This window comes from Aphidius gifuensis, linkage group LG2 (genome assembly GCF_014905175.1).
Source record: "Aphidius gifuensis isolate YNYX2018 linkage group LG2, ASM1490517v1, whole genome shotgun sequence".
Lineage (NCBI taxonomy): Eukaryota > Metazoa > Arthropoda > Insecta > Hymenoptera > Braconidae > Aphidius > Aphidius gifuensis.
The window spans coordinates 3786056-3801860 of record NC_057789.1 but is presented as its reverse complement, the minus strand read 5'-3'; the positions used below and the strand labels follow the sequence as shown (position 1 = coordinate 3801860).

Below are 15805 nucleotides of genomic sequence, written 5' to 3'. Positions count from 1 at the left end.
TGCAATTTTTATTCATTTTATCATTCAAATTTTTCGCGCTTTTTTTTTTACTTGCACCTCCATTACATGCAGCAACGCTATCTATTTCAAGTACGTGTGTGTGTGTTGCGTGTGTGACTGTTGACTGTTGATCCCACCACGTGAAAATTAAACAACTTTGTCAATAAATATTTATAACAATTAATAGAGGTAAGCTTAATTAAATAATTTAATTAACAATAATAATTTATTTTTTATTTATTTTATGTAATAATATTAATAGTGCAGTAAAATGGTGATAGTTGTTCAATCATACCACCAATCACATTATTTATTTGTTGATGTTAAACTCAACAAAAAAATACACTGATATAAATATTAAACAATGAATTGTTGCAATTTGTTGTTGAACCAAATATTGTTTAATTTATGAATAAATTGTTTAATTATTTTAGGGTAGAAATAAAAAGATTTAATATTGTTTAATTGTCTAAAAAATAGGTGCTCTTAATAAAATTCTAACCTCAATTGTTATGCTTACTAATTTATTGATGAAATTTTTTTCAGATGACAATGAAAAATCCACTTGCAGTAGATAAAAAATCTGCTCCAAAAAAATTAAAAAATTCTGTAAGTAATTTATTGTAGTTTAATTAACTGCTTCAACAAAATAAAATTAATATTTTTGTGTTTTTTTTTAGATGATAAAGAAAAAAAATAAGACAATTAAAAATGAAGATGAAAAAGAAACAATAACTATCATTAAAAAGTCTAAAAAAGAGAAAAAAAATATTGAAGTTGAAAAAGAAACAACAGCTATCATCAAAAAGTCTGAAGAAGAGAAAAAAAATATTGCTGTTGATGTAAAAGTGAAAAAAGAAAAGACTAAAAAAAGAAAAAGAGAAATAGAATCTGAAAAAAAAAAAAATAATGAAGATTTAATTGAAAAATTAGCTATTCCAGCATGTGGTTTTAATTGGGATAATAAAGATGATGAAATTAAAAAAGAAGATTCAAGTTCTAGTGAGGATGAAGATGCTGATAAAGAGCCATCGAAAAAAAAAAAAAAGTTAAGCGCAGCTGAAAGACGAGAACAAGAAAGAATTAAAGAAAGAGAAATTAGACAACGTGAAGAAGCTCTGGCAAGTAATGAATTACCAAATTCAGTTGATCAATTTGACAGACTTGTATTGGCAAGTCCAAATAATTCTCTAGTTTGGTTGAAATACATGGCCTATCATCTTCAAGCAACTGAAATCGAAAAAGCTCGTTCTATTGCTAGAAGAGCATTAAAAACAATAAATTTCCGTGAAGAAGATGAAAAGCTAAATATTTGGCAAGGTTTATTAAATTTAGAATCAAAATTTGGTACATCTGAGACATTGGAAAATGTATTAAAAGATGCTATCAGATCAAATGATGCAAAAAAAATATATTTACATATGTTAACAATTTATAGTAATAATAAATGTATTACTGAACTTGAAAAAATTGTTAAAACATTAACAGCTAAATTTAGAACTGATCCACAAGTATGGATTGATTGTGGATGTGCATTTTTAAAATCAGGATCAAAAGATAAATCAAGACACACAATGCAAAGAGCATTACAATCATTACCAGATAATAAACATGTTGATATTATCATTCAATTTGCAATTTTAGAAAATAAATATGGTGATAAGGAAAGATTTAAAACATTATTTGAACAAATATTAACATCATATCCAAAAAGAATTGATGTTTGGACGTCGTTTGTTGATTTATTAATTAAAGACAATGATATTGATGCAGCAAGGTAATTAAAAATTAAATTATAAATTAAATTTACTTTTGTTAATTATGATCTAACTAGAAAAATCCTACGAATAGATAAACATGTTGAAAATTAAAAGTAATAACAGCACAATTGAAGAGAAAATTTTTCAACAATTTTTCATCTGTTTATTTATTTTTTGTTGATTCAATAAAATTGCTGATGATTCAAACTAGTTGCTTGTCTAGTTATAAATTAAATAAATAATAATATATTTTCTGTTATATTTCTAGATCTGTTTTGGAACGAGCTGTTGTTCAAAACCTCCAGCCACGTAAAATGAAAACACTGTTTCAAAAATTCATATCATTTGAAGAAAAATATGGTACAAAAGATAACATTCAAAATGCAAGAAAACTTGCCCAAGAATACGTAACAAAAAAATGTAACAATACGAATACAGATTAATAATAAAATATAGACAAATAAATTATACATATATAAAATTTTTTTTTTTAAATAAATAGGTTTTAAATCTAAAAAACAACTAGAAAAGAAATAAGAAAAAAAAAATATAATTAATAGAGTAATAATGTACGCAAGCGCATAGTTGAATAGACATATAGTTGAAGATCCAGTCACACAAAATGTCGCTGTAGGAAGTTATAATCATCATCAACACGATCACCATCACCATCATCATCATTGGTCAAGGTAGTTAATAATATTTTAAAAAATATTTTAACAAAGTGTTTTATTTTTTAAAATAATACATATACACACAAAGTAATAATTAGTATTAGTTTATGATTCATTTATTGAATTTATTCCGGCCGGTGTTAGGTCATATGACATAGATGAATCATCAAAAATTAAAAAACCGCAAAATATATAGATTAAGCGCCATATTTTTAAAACGCACGTTGCTTGATTAAGTACACATTTTGTGTGTTGGTGTGTGTCTATATATTTTATAATATATTTAACGTATAAATACATATTAATGTGTCTGTATAAGGTGGAAGTATCTACTAGCTGAATTTTTTTTTCTACTGTGTCGCAAGTTTGCTGGATAAATATCAAAGTGTTTGCAAACTAAAGGGAGCGCCAGTAGAGAAAGGTAAATATTTTCTTGTTAATATATATGAAAAATCCTTGGCTTATTATTTTTATAAATTTTTCTTTCAATTTTTTTTTTTTTTCATTACATTATTTATGTATATACACTTGCGTATATATTTTAAATATAATCATCAATTTTTTTTAAATATATTATTTTAACTCCCCACTATTTTCATCGCACACAAACACTGGATAAAAAAATTTTAGTGTGACGGTGAATGTCGTGCGCGATGCATGCGCAAGTTTCGTCAACGTAGTATGTACTATATTTAATAAATAAATATTCTAAAGTAATATATATATAATATTCATATTTTAAATTCAATTTTCAATTTGTTTTTCATGTTTTTCAATATTTTTTTTATGATAATAATACTGCAAGAGATATTCGTAAAATTCGAGTGTTAGTAATTATAATTTCTATATCGAAATCGAAACAAGTTTAAAGGGGTAAAATAAAATACGTATTTGCTGTAAAATAATATTATTTAATTGATAATAATGATGTTGTACAAGCTTGGATTATAATTGTATGAAGATTAATTTATCTACAAGTATTTATTTCCGTGAGAAACTCGATACATCCAGTAGAATCGACCTGAAATTTACTGACTTACTGACTGACTTTACTAGCGAAATAAAAGAGAGAAGGGTGACGTCATTATTTGGAATTTATACATTTATATATACCACACATGTATATATACACTGTGAGATAATCACGTGAATATTGTCTCATTAGAAAATAAAAAAGTAAATTTACTGTCAGGTGTTACAAATTTAAATAAAAAATATATATTATGAATTAAAATTAATGTCTGAAAATACTCCCGGTTACTCCAAATATAGACAAAAAAAAAAAACCTATTTGTTTTTCAATACTACTAGATAAAAATTGTGTTTCAAGATAAAATAACAAAAAAAAAAAAAAAAAATTAACGAACAAAAATAAGTTACAATAATAATAATCCACAGGAATTTTTGTGAGTATTTTAATCTGGTATATGTGTCACATAATTTAGTGTATCGTGGGCGTATTATTATTAAAAAATTATTAAAAAATTATTTAGTGTTTTTTAATGAAAAATAAAAAAATTAAATTATTTTGATAATTTTAAATTAAACGGTAAAATTTGTCTCGTAAAATTTTTTTTGCTGCATCGTCATTTACAATTATTTTTTTTTCACCAATAAATATAATTTTATAACCAAAATGTCGCTGAATTAAATGCGTATATACGTATAAATATAAACAATATTTTTATTCTCAAAAAAATATGAAATATAATATGATTCTGTTATTTATTTTTTAAAATTTTTTTTGGGCTTTTTTTTCTTAACGCGTGGGATTATTAATTTCCAGCCGGCGTAAATGAACGGGTTAGGTTACTGAGGTTAGATGCCAATGAATATATACAATTAATAAAAAAATAAATAAATAATCATCATAGAAATGATATAATGTGTAAGAGAATCACATCAAGTTGCAGTTCAAAGTTTTCTTTCAATGACAAATATCAGAAAAGTTTTTATATTTATATTATGACTTTGTCATTTTAAATTTTTATTTATTGTTTTTTGTTAATTGCATAAATAATTTTTTTTTTAATTACAATTAAATTTCTATTTGTTTATTTATTTATTTAATTTATTTATATTTATTTCTTGTTTTTCTACTGTTAAAATAAAATCGAAACTAGAATTTTTTCGTTTAGAGGGGATTAAATTTTACCCTACAATATTTTATCTGATTTTATGACCATGGTGTTTCATGTGCACGCATGGCTTTTATTGATTTTTATGTTACGGAACAATTCATCCGTTACTACTACAATAAAAAAAAACTTACTACGTATTTTTTTTTGCGTGGGTTAAAAAGCCGGAGTAGGAAGTAGTAACGGCTACTACTAGTCAGCCGAATGCACTCGAACCACGCGGAAATAAATAATCATTAAACGAACGAAAATATAAAAAATGACAAAAATTATATTTAAATAAATTGATAAATTTATTATTAATTGATTAATGTGATTATTCCAAAAATTTATTAATTATTTATATATAAATTCAAAACAATATTATTTAAATTTTTTCAAAACAAAAATTTAACAAAAATAGGTAGTACTTGTTGTTTTTTATAATTTTTTTTAAACAATATATTATTTATCATATGTAGGTATAATATTGATTTTAAAATATCATGATAAATATAAGTTTATTAAATTTTTTATTATTAGCCTACTTTTTCTCTCTTTGATATATGATTTAAATTTTTTATTTAAAATATTTGAAAAAAAGTAATTTAAAAAAATATATTATCATGTAGATTTTATCTATAATATTTATCAGTATTTATATCAATTGATGAATCACATAGTATATATAAATTTTTTTAAAACATTGCGTAAAAATATAGAATATATCTGAGCGTAGTATCAGTTGGTTTAACGAAGCTTATCCCTCAGTGACGTAATAATTTGTAATAGCCAACAGTATATGTAGTAAAAATAAATGAAAAAATAAATATGTGAATGTGTTAATTTTATTTATTTATTTTTATTAATGATAGCATGCAAAGAGCATGCTTTCATTGAATTCATCAAGTTGAATAACGTCTTTGGTATTTGATCACAAATGTATACAGTTGCAACTACTTATGGCATCTTGATCTGAAAATACATTTATTTGTCAAATCATTTAGGTGCGTCATTTGCTACATTATAAAATATAAATTAAACATGAATATTGTTAAATTAATACAACATCATTTATTCAAATCGAAAAAAAAAATACAAACATTTGTTGATCTTAACAATGATTTAATAGTACAAATATTTTCAATAGATCGAAATTTTTGTTTTTTTTTTTTTCTACTTAACAATAGAATTGTAATTTGAGTGTTTGATTGATTGTTAATTTTATAAACATGTTTTGTAAAATTACGTAATTACGATAAAGCACGAAGGCCATTGTACAAATAACGTTTTTTTTTTTTTTAATCAAACTAATGAGGATAGAAAAAAAAAAATTCAAGAGATTATAAAATGACATTAAAAAAGGAATAATTTATTTTATTTATAAAAAATATTGCAAGTGTATATATTAAATATTTATTCGTGTAGCTAAATTTACACTGCATCGATAAAAGTATATAGAAAAATGATGCGATGATATTTTCTAGTAGATTCCGTATTTTCGAGTGTCTTTTATATTTATAAATAGAAAATAGCACTTTTATGTATATACATGTATATTTTAAAAGTGCGTTGATGTGACACCACGGGATTTGGAAAGTAGCCACCTTCTTCTGTGTCTTAAAAAAAGTATTTGACATTTTTTTTTTTTTATTTTTATTTTTTAAATACACGTGAGTACAAGTCAAGTTACTATACACTCTTCGTCTTTTGTCTTTTAAAATGAAGAAAAAAAAAAATTAAATTAAAAGAAAATACGAAAGTTGACAAACAGAAATTCCATTATGAAAAATATTATTATTATTAATTAAATACTGTAAAAATTTATTCACCTGAAGAATAAAAATAATGTCCCACTTTTTTTTTGATATTATTATTATTTTATAATAATGTAGAGAGAGAGATGAGAGCGACCTTCGTAATGGCCTTTTACAGATCGTATTTCCAAGCGTCAGAAAAATAAATATATATATCTTTTTTATGTGTGTTGTATTAATTTGATATACATTGTCATATCGAAGTATGTGTCATTAACAATTCGAAATATTTACAAATAACATTCGCAGAATTTACGATGTCGGATAAAAGTCTCAATAAACAATATCAATTTAAGTGCTTCTTTGTAATGAAAAAAAAAAAGATGAGATATTTAATCATGTAATGGAAATTTCGATTTCGAAATACAAGATAATATTACAATCAATTGATCAAACTACTTGTTCAAAATTGAAATAAAATATTATTTTTTTTATTTTAGTCATGACAATATAACAGAAAATTGAAGAACAAAAAAAAAAAATAATAAATAAAATAACCAGAGCTTTTTTACTTGCAGAGCATTGCAGAGTAAAGTCTCGTACATTCTTTGTATTATTTCTCCAACGATCGCGTGTGTGATATTAGAAACCTGAAGCTTCTATATTCGTGCTATTTTTAAAAATAATTCCAGTCGTTTGTTTGACAGAGGTAAAATGTAGGTCAACCAGTGAAAAACTTTATACTCATATAGATTGAATTTTTTTTTTTGTTAATTTCTTTTATAAAACAATAATAATTATTATTATTTTAAAAAAAAAATATTTTTTGAAAATTGACATTTTTTATGAGCCTTGAACTACTGCTCCATTAATCCTTAAAGTCCTTGAAAACACTGTGTGTATATCAGGGTCGTTTGTCAATGCCATGTCCTTGCATCTACATTACCAGCTGAAGCTGAGATGAAATTTCATGATTTTTATTGTTTTTTTAAATTTTAATTATCTTATTTTTTATATAAATAAAAATTTAAAATTTTCAAACTATAAAAATTAATTTACATATTTTAAATTAATTACAATATAAAATAAATTTTCAATTTGCAAAAGAAAATAAATTTAGAAAAAAAAAAATATAAAACAATTTGAAAATTGTTAATAAAAATTGTTGGATATTTTTTTTCTTCAATTTACCATGTTTATATTGAAATAAAAATTTATAATAATTATTTTTTTTAATTTATAGAATAGACTGAACTGGATTATTGCACTAAAAAGACAAGTGCAATGCCATTTCATCGTGGTGATCATCCAGGTGCAGTTGCAGTATCATACAGCACGAATATGGCACCACTATCACCAAGTAGAAGATATTCAAGTAGTACCAGTACAACAACATCTGGTATTGGTAGTACAACAACAACAACAAAATTCAACAGTTATCGATCACCATCCAGTACCCTAGAACGTACAAGTTATACAACGACAACATCATCCTATCAACTACAACCAAAACGCATACATTGTTCACCAGCAAGGTAAGATTAACTTGTTATTTCTTTTCTAAACCTCAGCCTAGATAATACATCAATTCTTGTTGAATAATAATAATCATTGAATAAATTATTTGCCAATATGTATATTAGTCAATGATTTTAAATAAAAAAAAAACAGTAAATTTATATTTAAACTTTCACTTTTATGTTGATTTAACTTTCAAGAAAAAAATTTCATTTAATTGTCAAATAATTTTTTACATTATATATTCAATGACCTATTAATATTATATAACTTCATAAAATACTTGAGTCAAATTAATGAGCTTGGAATTATTTATAAAATGATGATAAAAAGAGCTTTTTTTTTTTCACTTTATTTTCCATTTCCTGTTCAATAATAGACTCAACTTTTTACAAGAATAGTATAAATTTATTTTTTGAATAAAACTTTAAATTAATTACAACCCTTTTAACAATAATCAATTTTCTGTCTCGATAATTTCACTGTTCTACTGCTAGTTTTCCTTTGAAGCAAAAATAAATGTTGAAAAAAAAATAATAAAAAGCTGTCGAAACAATAATTTGTTTGTAGATTCAGCATTGTTTCTTTCAGAGAAATGGCTTTGTCATTAAAAAAAATAAATAAAAATAAAATCCCTCAGTGAGAAAAAATAATGTTTATTATTTTTTTTCTTTTTGTTTTTTTTATATGAAAAAAAGATTTGATAAAAATTTTATTGTACGAATTTAATTATAAATTATATTGTTATTCACGCCTCAATTCAAGACAAAAAAAAAAAAAAAAATTCAAACGGTATATATAAAAATTATAAAAAAATATTAAGGTGCAAAATTTCTGGTGTGAATAAAGAGTAGTCAGGTCACACTTGCATGATCAATAGGGTCAAACATCCCTCTCTAGTCAGACGTGTTTCAAGTTCAACTAGATTTTTTATTTTTTTATTTTTTGCAAGCTTGAATTTTTGTCTTGTAAATATTTTTTGGTGTCTTTGTTTAGTTTGCTTGATTTGAAGAACAGAACCTCGTGTGTCAAAACAGTATATTAAACGATTAGTGGTTTGTTCACTTTGGAGTTCAAAGGCTGCAAGTTGAGATGAATAAGGGTCGTGCAATGGTCACAAAACACGATAGGTCACTCGTGGCTAGCATAATCATTATAATTTTAACATCTGCCCTTTATTTTTTTTTATTTTTTAACCCTTTAACACACCAGATATCATACAGCTATACCTAAATTTACCAAATAACAATTCTGTCAAAGGACCAAATGTCATACAACTTGTTTACTTGGTCTTCATCTTGTTATTCAATTTTTTTTTCTTTCATTTATTATTCAATTCTTATGGAATTTTTTATTAGATGGCTCATGCTGATATTCAGCTATAAAAATATAGACGTCATTTTATTTTCTTGGTAATTTTCAATTATAATTTTTATTTTTATTTACTAGAGACATCGTAAAAATCTAGAAACTTTTTTTAGTTTCATTGTAAATCTTTTGTGTTATTTTAATAATTTTCTTTTATTATTTTCTCGTGTCATTTATTTTTAGAAGGTCAAATACTCTCGTAAAAAAAAAAGCATATATCTGTATATATATTTTATAGTATTAAATAAAAAAAATAACCAAGTACTCCAGTGTGTGTCATGGAAACTCTGCAGTGTTCTATACCTCATACTATTGTAGGCCACCACCACCACCACCAGCAAAGAGTAGAAAAGCTCCAACTAATTGCGCCTGCTTAATGTAATTTTAACTAAATTTCCTACCAAAAAACTCAACATTATTCAATTTTTTAATTTATAAATAAAATAAACAATAAAATCGAATAAAATGTTTTTAAAAAACATTATTTTCATAAATTGAAATAAATTTCACAACTTTATTTGATCAATCTTTTTCTTTTTTGCGTTTGATAAATAAGTTTTAAAAAAATATTACAAGGTTACACAGTTCTTGGATCCAAGCCCAACAGTAACATAAAAAAAAATATATATATATATAAAATTTTTTTCAAATCAAATAACATAAATAATTTGTTTTAATTTCAGATCAGTCTCTTCATACAACGACATAAATTCATCAAAATATTTATCAACATCATCAGCCTCATCAACAATATCATCTTCATCATCATCAAATAATAATCGTGAACGTAATGGATTAACACCAATATCAAATTTAAGTTCTGAGGAATTTTATCAAAAATATTCACCTAAAAATTATGAACCAAATATACATAAAACCAGTAGTAATAATACAACAACAATAAATGGTCATTCAAAATTATATTCAACACCATCATCATTATTAAATGAATTACCTGGTGGTGATGAACGTGATTCAATAAATCGTGATTATCGTGATCGTTCATACTCAAATGATACAAGTGTCAGTGATAGATGGACATCACCAACATCAACATTGAGACAAACAATACGTCGAAGTACATCAATCATTGGAAATGGACATAACGACGATACAAATGAGGTAATTCAGCAGTCAACTAATCATCATATTAATAATAATATTAACAATCACAATAATCATCAACAAAAACAGCAACAGTGTATAGAAAATAATTTTTTAAATGTTGATAATATTATTATAAATAATTTTGATGATAATAATACCAACAATAAAAATAATAATTGTTTAAATACAATTGACAATAAATTAATAACTGATAATATTGATAATTTTAAATATAATCAATATTATAAAAATACGACTATTGACGAGACACGACATATTGCTAATTCATCATTAACATCGTCATCTTGTCCTTCAAATAATTCATTGACAAATATTACTTTTAAATCATCATCAAATTTTCTTAAAAAATCATTATCATTAAAAAACATTAATTCATCAATTGCTGATGATAAATCTGCTTGGTTTTTATCCTCAACTAATAATAATATCATTGATAAATTAATAATTAATAATAATTTTAATACCCAAGTATGTAATTTACGTTTGAATGATTTGGATGATGTAAATATTGATAATTGTAAGGATAACAAATGGATGACAACAACAACGACAGAAATAATAACAACAACTACGACAACAACAGCTAATGATTTGCATAAGGATAATACGTTAATTGATATAAAAAATAATGTTATTGATGATACTGAAGCTTCATTGGATGACACTGATGTTGATAAAAATATTACTAACAATAATCATGATGTATTAGATGATAATAACTGTAAAATTATTAATTATGGTGATGATACAACAAAACCATCAACATCAAGAAATAATAATTATTTTTTATGGAATGATAAAATTGATGATTCAACAAATTCAACAACACCAGTTGGTGTACATCAGGCTGTTTATCGGGGAATCAGTGATTCGATTGTGAGTAAATATATCTCAATCGGGTATATATCACATGAGATACATTGTCATTGTTTATGGACTGTCAATTTAATTTCTTTCTTTTTTTTTTGTTATTACTATTTAATTTTTTTTTTATTAAATCACAAACTGACTGGGAAAATAAGTCTTTGAACTTTGAGGATATACATTTGTCGGCTTATTTTTAACTAATTTTTTTTTTTTTTTTAAATACTCTGTCCAATCGATTTGTTCTACTTGGTGTAAATATATTATTATTATTTTTTAATTATTCGTGAAACTATAATTTACTTTAAGATAAATCAACTCTTCAGGGATGTTAAAAATTAGTTGAAAAAATAATTATCATCATTATTTATATTTTTATAAATCGTTCATGTATTGTTAATATTAAACCACGTGTCTATTAAAATAAAAAAATAGAATAAAAAAATTGCGCGGGCGCCCAATTACTTGAGATTTTGGCAAGCAATGATATTTGTTATTGAGCAATAATCCAAGTTGACTATCGTCGACAGTGAGAGCTCGGATAATCGTTGGTAAAACGATTAACCGAGCTCCAAACACATCAAATATTTAATCAAACATAATAACGGTTATTTTTTTTTACATACAATAATTCAAAAGAGGAAAAATAGTATTTTAAAAAAATGGTATCTGCTCTTGGTACAACACTCCTGGTCAGTGAATTGTTGATTTTACATATTTATTTTTAAATAATAATAACAATCTATCAAAATTATTAAAATTAAAAAAACTAAATATCATATTAATACAGTGTTAAACAATAAATAAAAAAATATTTTATTGTATTTTTATTTGTTAAATTTATATTTGATTTATCGTTTTTTTTAAATTCATGGTGAAACTCATTGACAGTCCATCGACAATTAGCCATGACCGACATTTGTCAATCTATATTTAGACAAAGTTTCATGACGTTTTTCAACGAATTGTGAGTATTTTTTTTCATCATTGAAAAAGAACAATCAACATAAAATTATATACTTATTAATTTAGATTTTCTTTTCTTCATAAAAAAAAAAATACACTCATCATTGATTGATAATATTATTGCTATTATTTTTTTTTTTACATTTATATTTTATTATGTCTAGACATGTATTTCATTTGATTTAATTATTTTCTACGCGTTTAAAAAATTATCTTCAAGTTAGTCTTCGAAGCTTGTTGGAGCTTTTTTTATAAATAGAATTGTACAACCGAGTTCCGGGTAAAACAAGTCAAGATTTTACGTTTAAATACACGTGAACTAATTTACAAAATATCATTTTAAAATATTCATTAAATAAATTTTTAAAAGCATAGATTAATAATCAATTATATAATTTAAATTTACTAGCTTTTTTTTCTATCTATTTATTTATAAAATCAATGTGTTAGTGGATTAAATGATTTCATAATAATTTAAAAGTGCCATCTAGTGATTACATTTGCTTGTCGAATGAAATATAATTGAATATTTTTTTGCGTTATTTATCGCGTAAACTGGCTCTCATTGAAATAGCAAACTGGTGTCTTTGGTCAGCATGGACAACAGTTTGTCTATGCATTGGTTTAGCATTTTTCATTGGTATCGCAGTACCATTCAATGATAATTATTATTATTCTAAAAAAAAATATCATAGTAATTATTATCGATCCTTTTGTTCATTGGATCAGCCTCATAATAGGCCATTGTCAGGGGTCAAGGTGAGTAGTATGTACATCGCGTGTTAATTAAAATTTTTTTTAATATTTTTATTTCTTTCTCTATCTTCTGCTCTTTCGTGCTTTTAATTCATTCTGATCAATGATCAACTCACGTATCATTTTATCATTGAGTGAGGGCTTTTATAACATTATTTTTTTTTATGTATGAGATTTTTTTTGTTCTAATTTTTTAAATATCCCAACACTTTGACTAATAATCTGCGGGCTTTAATACAATAATGCAAAATTTATATTGTTTTTTTTATTTTTATTAACAACACGTCAGTGTATATTAACAACTCAATCAATACAGACGTTACAAACAGACAGACATAAGAATAAATTTATAAAAAAAAATTATGATATCAACAAAATTAAATTATTATTTATCAATATTTCAGGAGGAAAGTGGAAATGCAAGATCAGCTAGAAGTAGAATTCCAGGAAGACGAGATGATAACTATGGTCTAAATGGATTAAGAAATATTGGAAATACAGTGAGTTAATATTATAAAAAATTTAATTACTATAACTGTTATTAATTTCTAATAATTTTTAATTAATTTTTCAGTGTTTTATGAATAGTGTTATTCAATGCCTGAGTAATACAAGACCACTATTAGAATACTTATTAAATGAACAATATTTAAATGACATTAATACAACAACATCAAGTATGAAAGGTGCATTGATAAAAGCATTTGCTCAAGTTATACATGAACTTTGGGAAAGTAGTGGTGAAAGAGTTGTCAATACAACAGCATTAAAAACACAAATACAAAAATTTGCACCAAGATTTATGGGTTATGCACAACAGGATGCTCAAGAATTTTTACGTTATTTATTGGAAGGTCTTCATGAAGATGTTAATAGAGTTACAATAAAACCACAGCCAATATTGACTGACATACCTGATCACTACACGTATGTTTTCTTATATTTATATTTAAAAATGTAATTTGCTAATTTTTCTGTTTTACAAATTAACAGGGACAGTCATAAAGCAGCTGAAGGTTGGAAAAGATATCTTCGTAGTGAAGACAGTACAGTTGTTGATGATTTTGTTGGACAATTACGTTCATCATTACATTGTACATCATGTGATCATGAATCAATAACACTTGATCCATTTTGGGATTTAAGTTTACCAATACCAGCACGTAGTGGTACTGTTAAACTTAATCAATGTCTTGAGCATTTTACTAAAGTTGAAACACTTGATGGTGATGAAAAACCAACATGTTCTAAATGTCAAATGAGACGTAAATGTACAAAGAGTTTTAGAATTCAAAAATTTCCAAAAATTCTTGTTATTCGTATCCTTTTTTATCAACAAAAAAAAACAAAGAACAAAACAATTATTATTTTAATATTTAATATTTTCCTTAATGAATATATTTTATTTTAAAAAATAACAGATCTAAAGAGATTTTCACCAACAGAAAGATTTCGTTCAAAGCTCAGTGTACTAGTTGATTTTCCATTGACTGGTTTGGATTTTAGTGCCTTTGCTGCTCCAGGTGTACAAGGATGTACATATAATTTGTATGGTGTTGCTAATCATTCTGGTACACCTTATTCTGGTCACTATACTGCATACTGCAAACATCCATACTCGGGTGATTGGCATGAGTACAATGACAGCAGAGTTACAACTGTTTCTGGTAGCTCGGTTGTTTCAAGTGAAGCATATGTATTATTCTATGAACAACAACAACAACAACCACTTGTACCACATTTGTAACAAAACGCCACTCATAGTTTTATGTAAAAGATTTATTTAAAAAAAAAAAAGAGTAAAAATAATAACAATCAACATCTTGCCTCATGGTGTTTTGTCATAATATTAGTGGATTTAATTATATGATTTTTTTAAAATTATATTCTCGATGCCGGACGAGTTTAAAAATTATTTTATAAATAAAATTTTTCATTTAAAAATTTTAAATACAAAGAAGATTTAAATATATATTTTTTTTTTTTGTTATTGGAAAAGCAGCTTATTTAAATGATACAATTGCACGGCTGCATTTCAAAATTTTTGATATTTTTTATGTTTAATTATTTATTTCTTTTTTTTGTTGTCATTTTAAATTTTATTTTCGAAATATTTGTTTATGAAAAATTACGTAATTTTAACTTAACGATAAATGAATTGTTTTGTTTTAAATTGTGATTATTATTTTGAATTTTAAATTTATAATTAATTTATTAAATTGAGTGATTGTCTTGTGAAGAAAAGTCAAATATTAATATTATATTTTGTTGTTTGATTTTTTTGTTTTATGAAATATTGTTACTATGAATCTCTAGTGAAGTTATCATTGTTTAATTGTTTAATAAGTTTTTTTTTTTTTTTCTTTTTGATGAAGCAATGAAGCGTTGTATTAATTTAAATAATTTACATTTCCTCAAGCAATTTCTGGTCAATGTTATATTATTTACTAAAAAAATGTTATATTAAAAATATAAATTTTATGCTACATGAAGAACGATGTGAATGATAGAAAAGAAAATTCATTTAAAAAAAAAAATGAATTATACGAATAAAACTTATGGCTATATTTACTTTTGTAAAATACTATTATTCTTCTCTTCTTTTAATTAATTGATAATTACAAAATCCAATAAACGGTAAAGAGTAATTTATTTAATTTATGAGAGAAAGATTTAAAATTAATTTAGATATAAAAGATGATAAATAAATATATTCAATATTTACCTATGAATATATTAAATATATATTATTACTATACATTATAAAAAAAAAAAAGAAAATACAAAAATAAAAGTAACGAAACAAAATAATTTGAAAAAAAAAAAACAAAAAAAATTGTTGGTCAATTTAATTATAATTTTATTTAACCCAATTAAATTATAAATTATTTATTTAA

The 15805-nt window shown here is 24.1% G+C and overlaps 2 protein-coding genes across 20 annotated transcripts; both read left to right on the top strand.

Annotated features, from left to right (window-relative positions):
• Positions 1-98: 98 nt before the first annotated feature.
• LOC122848413 (protein RRP5 homolog) lies at positions 99-2236 on the top strand. The gene is made up of 4 exons (XM_044146479.1): positions 99-189; positions 547-609; positions 681-1777; positions 2029-2236. The coding sequence occupies exons 2-4, from the start codon at positions 547-549 to the stop codon at positions 2201-2203; spliced, it is 1335 nt and encodes a 444-aa protein (XP_044002414.1). The 5' UTR covers positions 99-189; the 3' UTR covers positions 2204-2236.
• Positions 2237-2333: 97 nt separating this feature from the next.
• On the top strand, positions 2334-14782 carry LOC122848364 (ubiquitin carboxyl-terminal hydrolase 2-like). 19 transcript variants are annotated; one of them, XM_044146388.1, is made up of 8 exons: positions 2334-2449; positions 2754-2855; positions 7552-7843; positions 9878-11198; positions 13313-13408; positions 13483-13835; positions 13902-14227; positions 14330-14782. In XM_044146388.1, exons 3-8 carry the CDS (start codon positions 7593-7595, stop codon positions 14653-14655), a joined length of 2673 nt encoding a protein of 890 aa, XP_044002323.1. In that variant the 5' UTR covers positions 2334-2449; positions 2754-2855; positions 7552-7592; the 3' UTR covers positions 14656-14782. The 19 variants fall into 19 exon arrangements, with proteins under 19 accessions (XP_044002323.1, XP_044002335.1, XP_044002319.1 ...); XM_044146398.1 differs by having other exon boundaries at positions 2361-2449; positions 9878-10316; XM_044146397.1 differs by lacking the exons at positions 2334-2449; positions 2754-2855 and adding exons at positions 3068-3113; positions 6887-7024 and having other exon boundaries at positions 9878-10316.
• The last annotated feature ends 1023 nt before the right edge of the window (positions 14783-15805 follow it).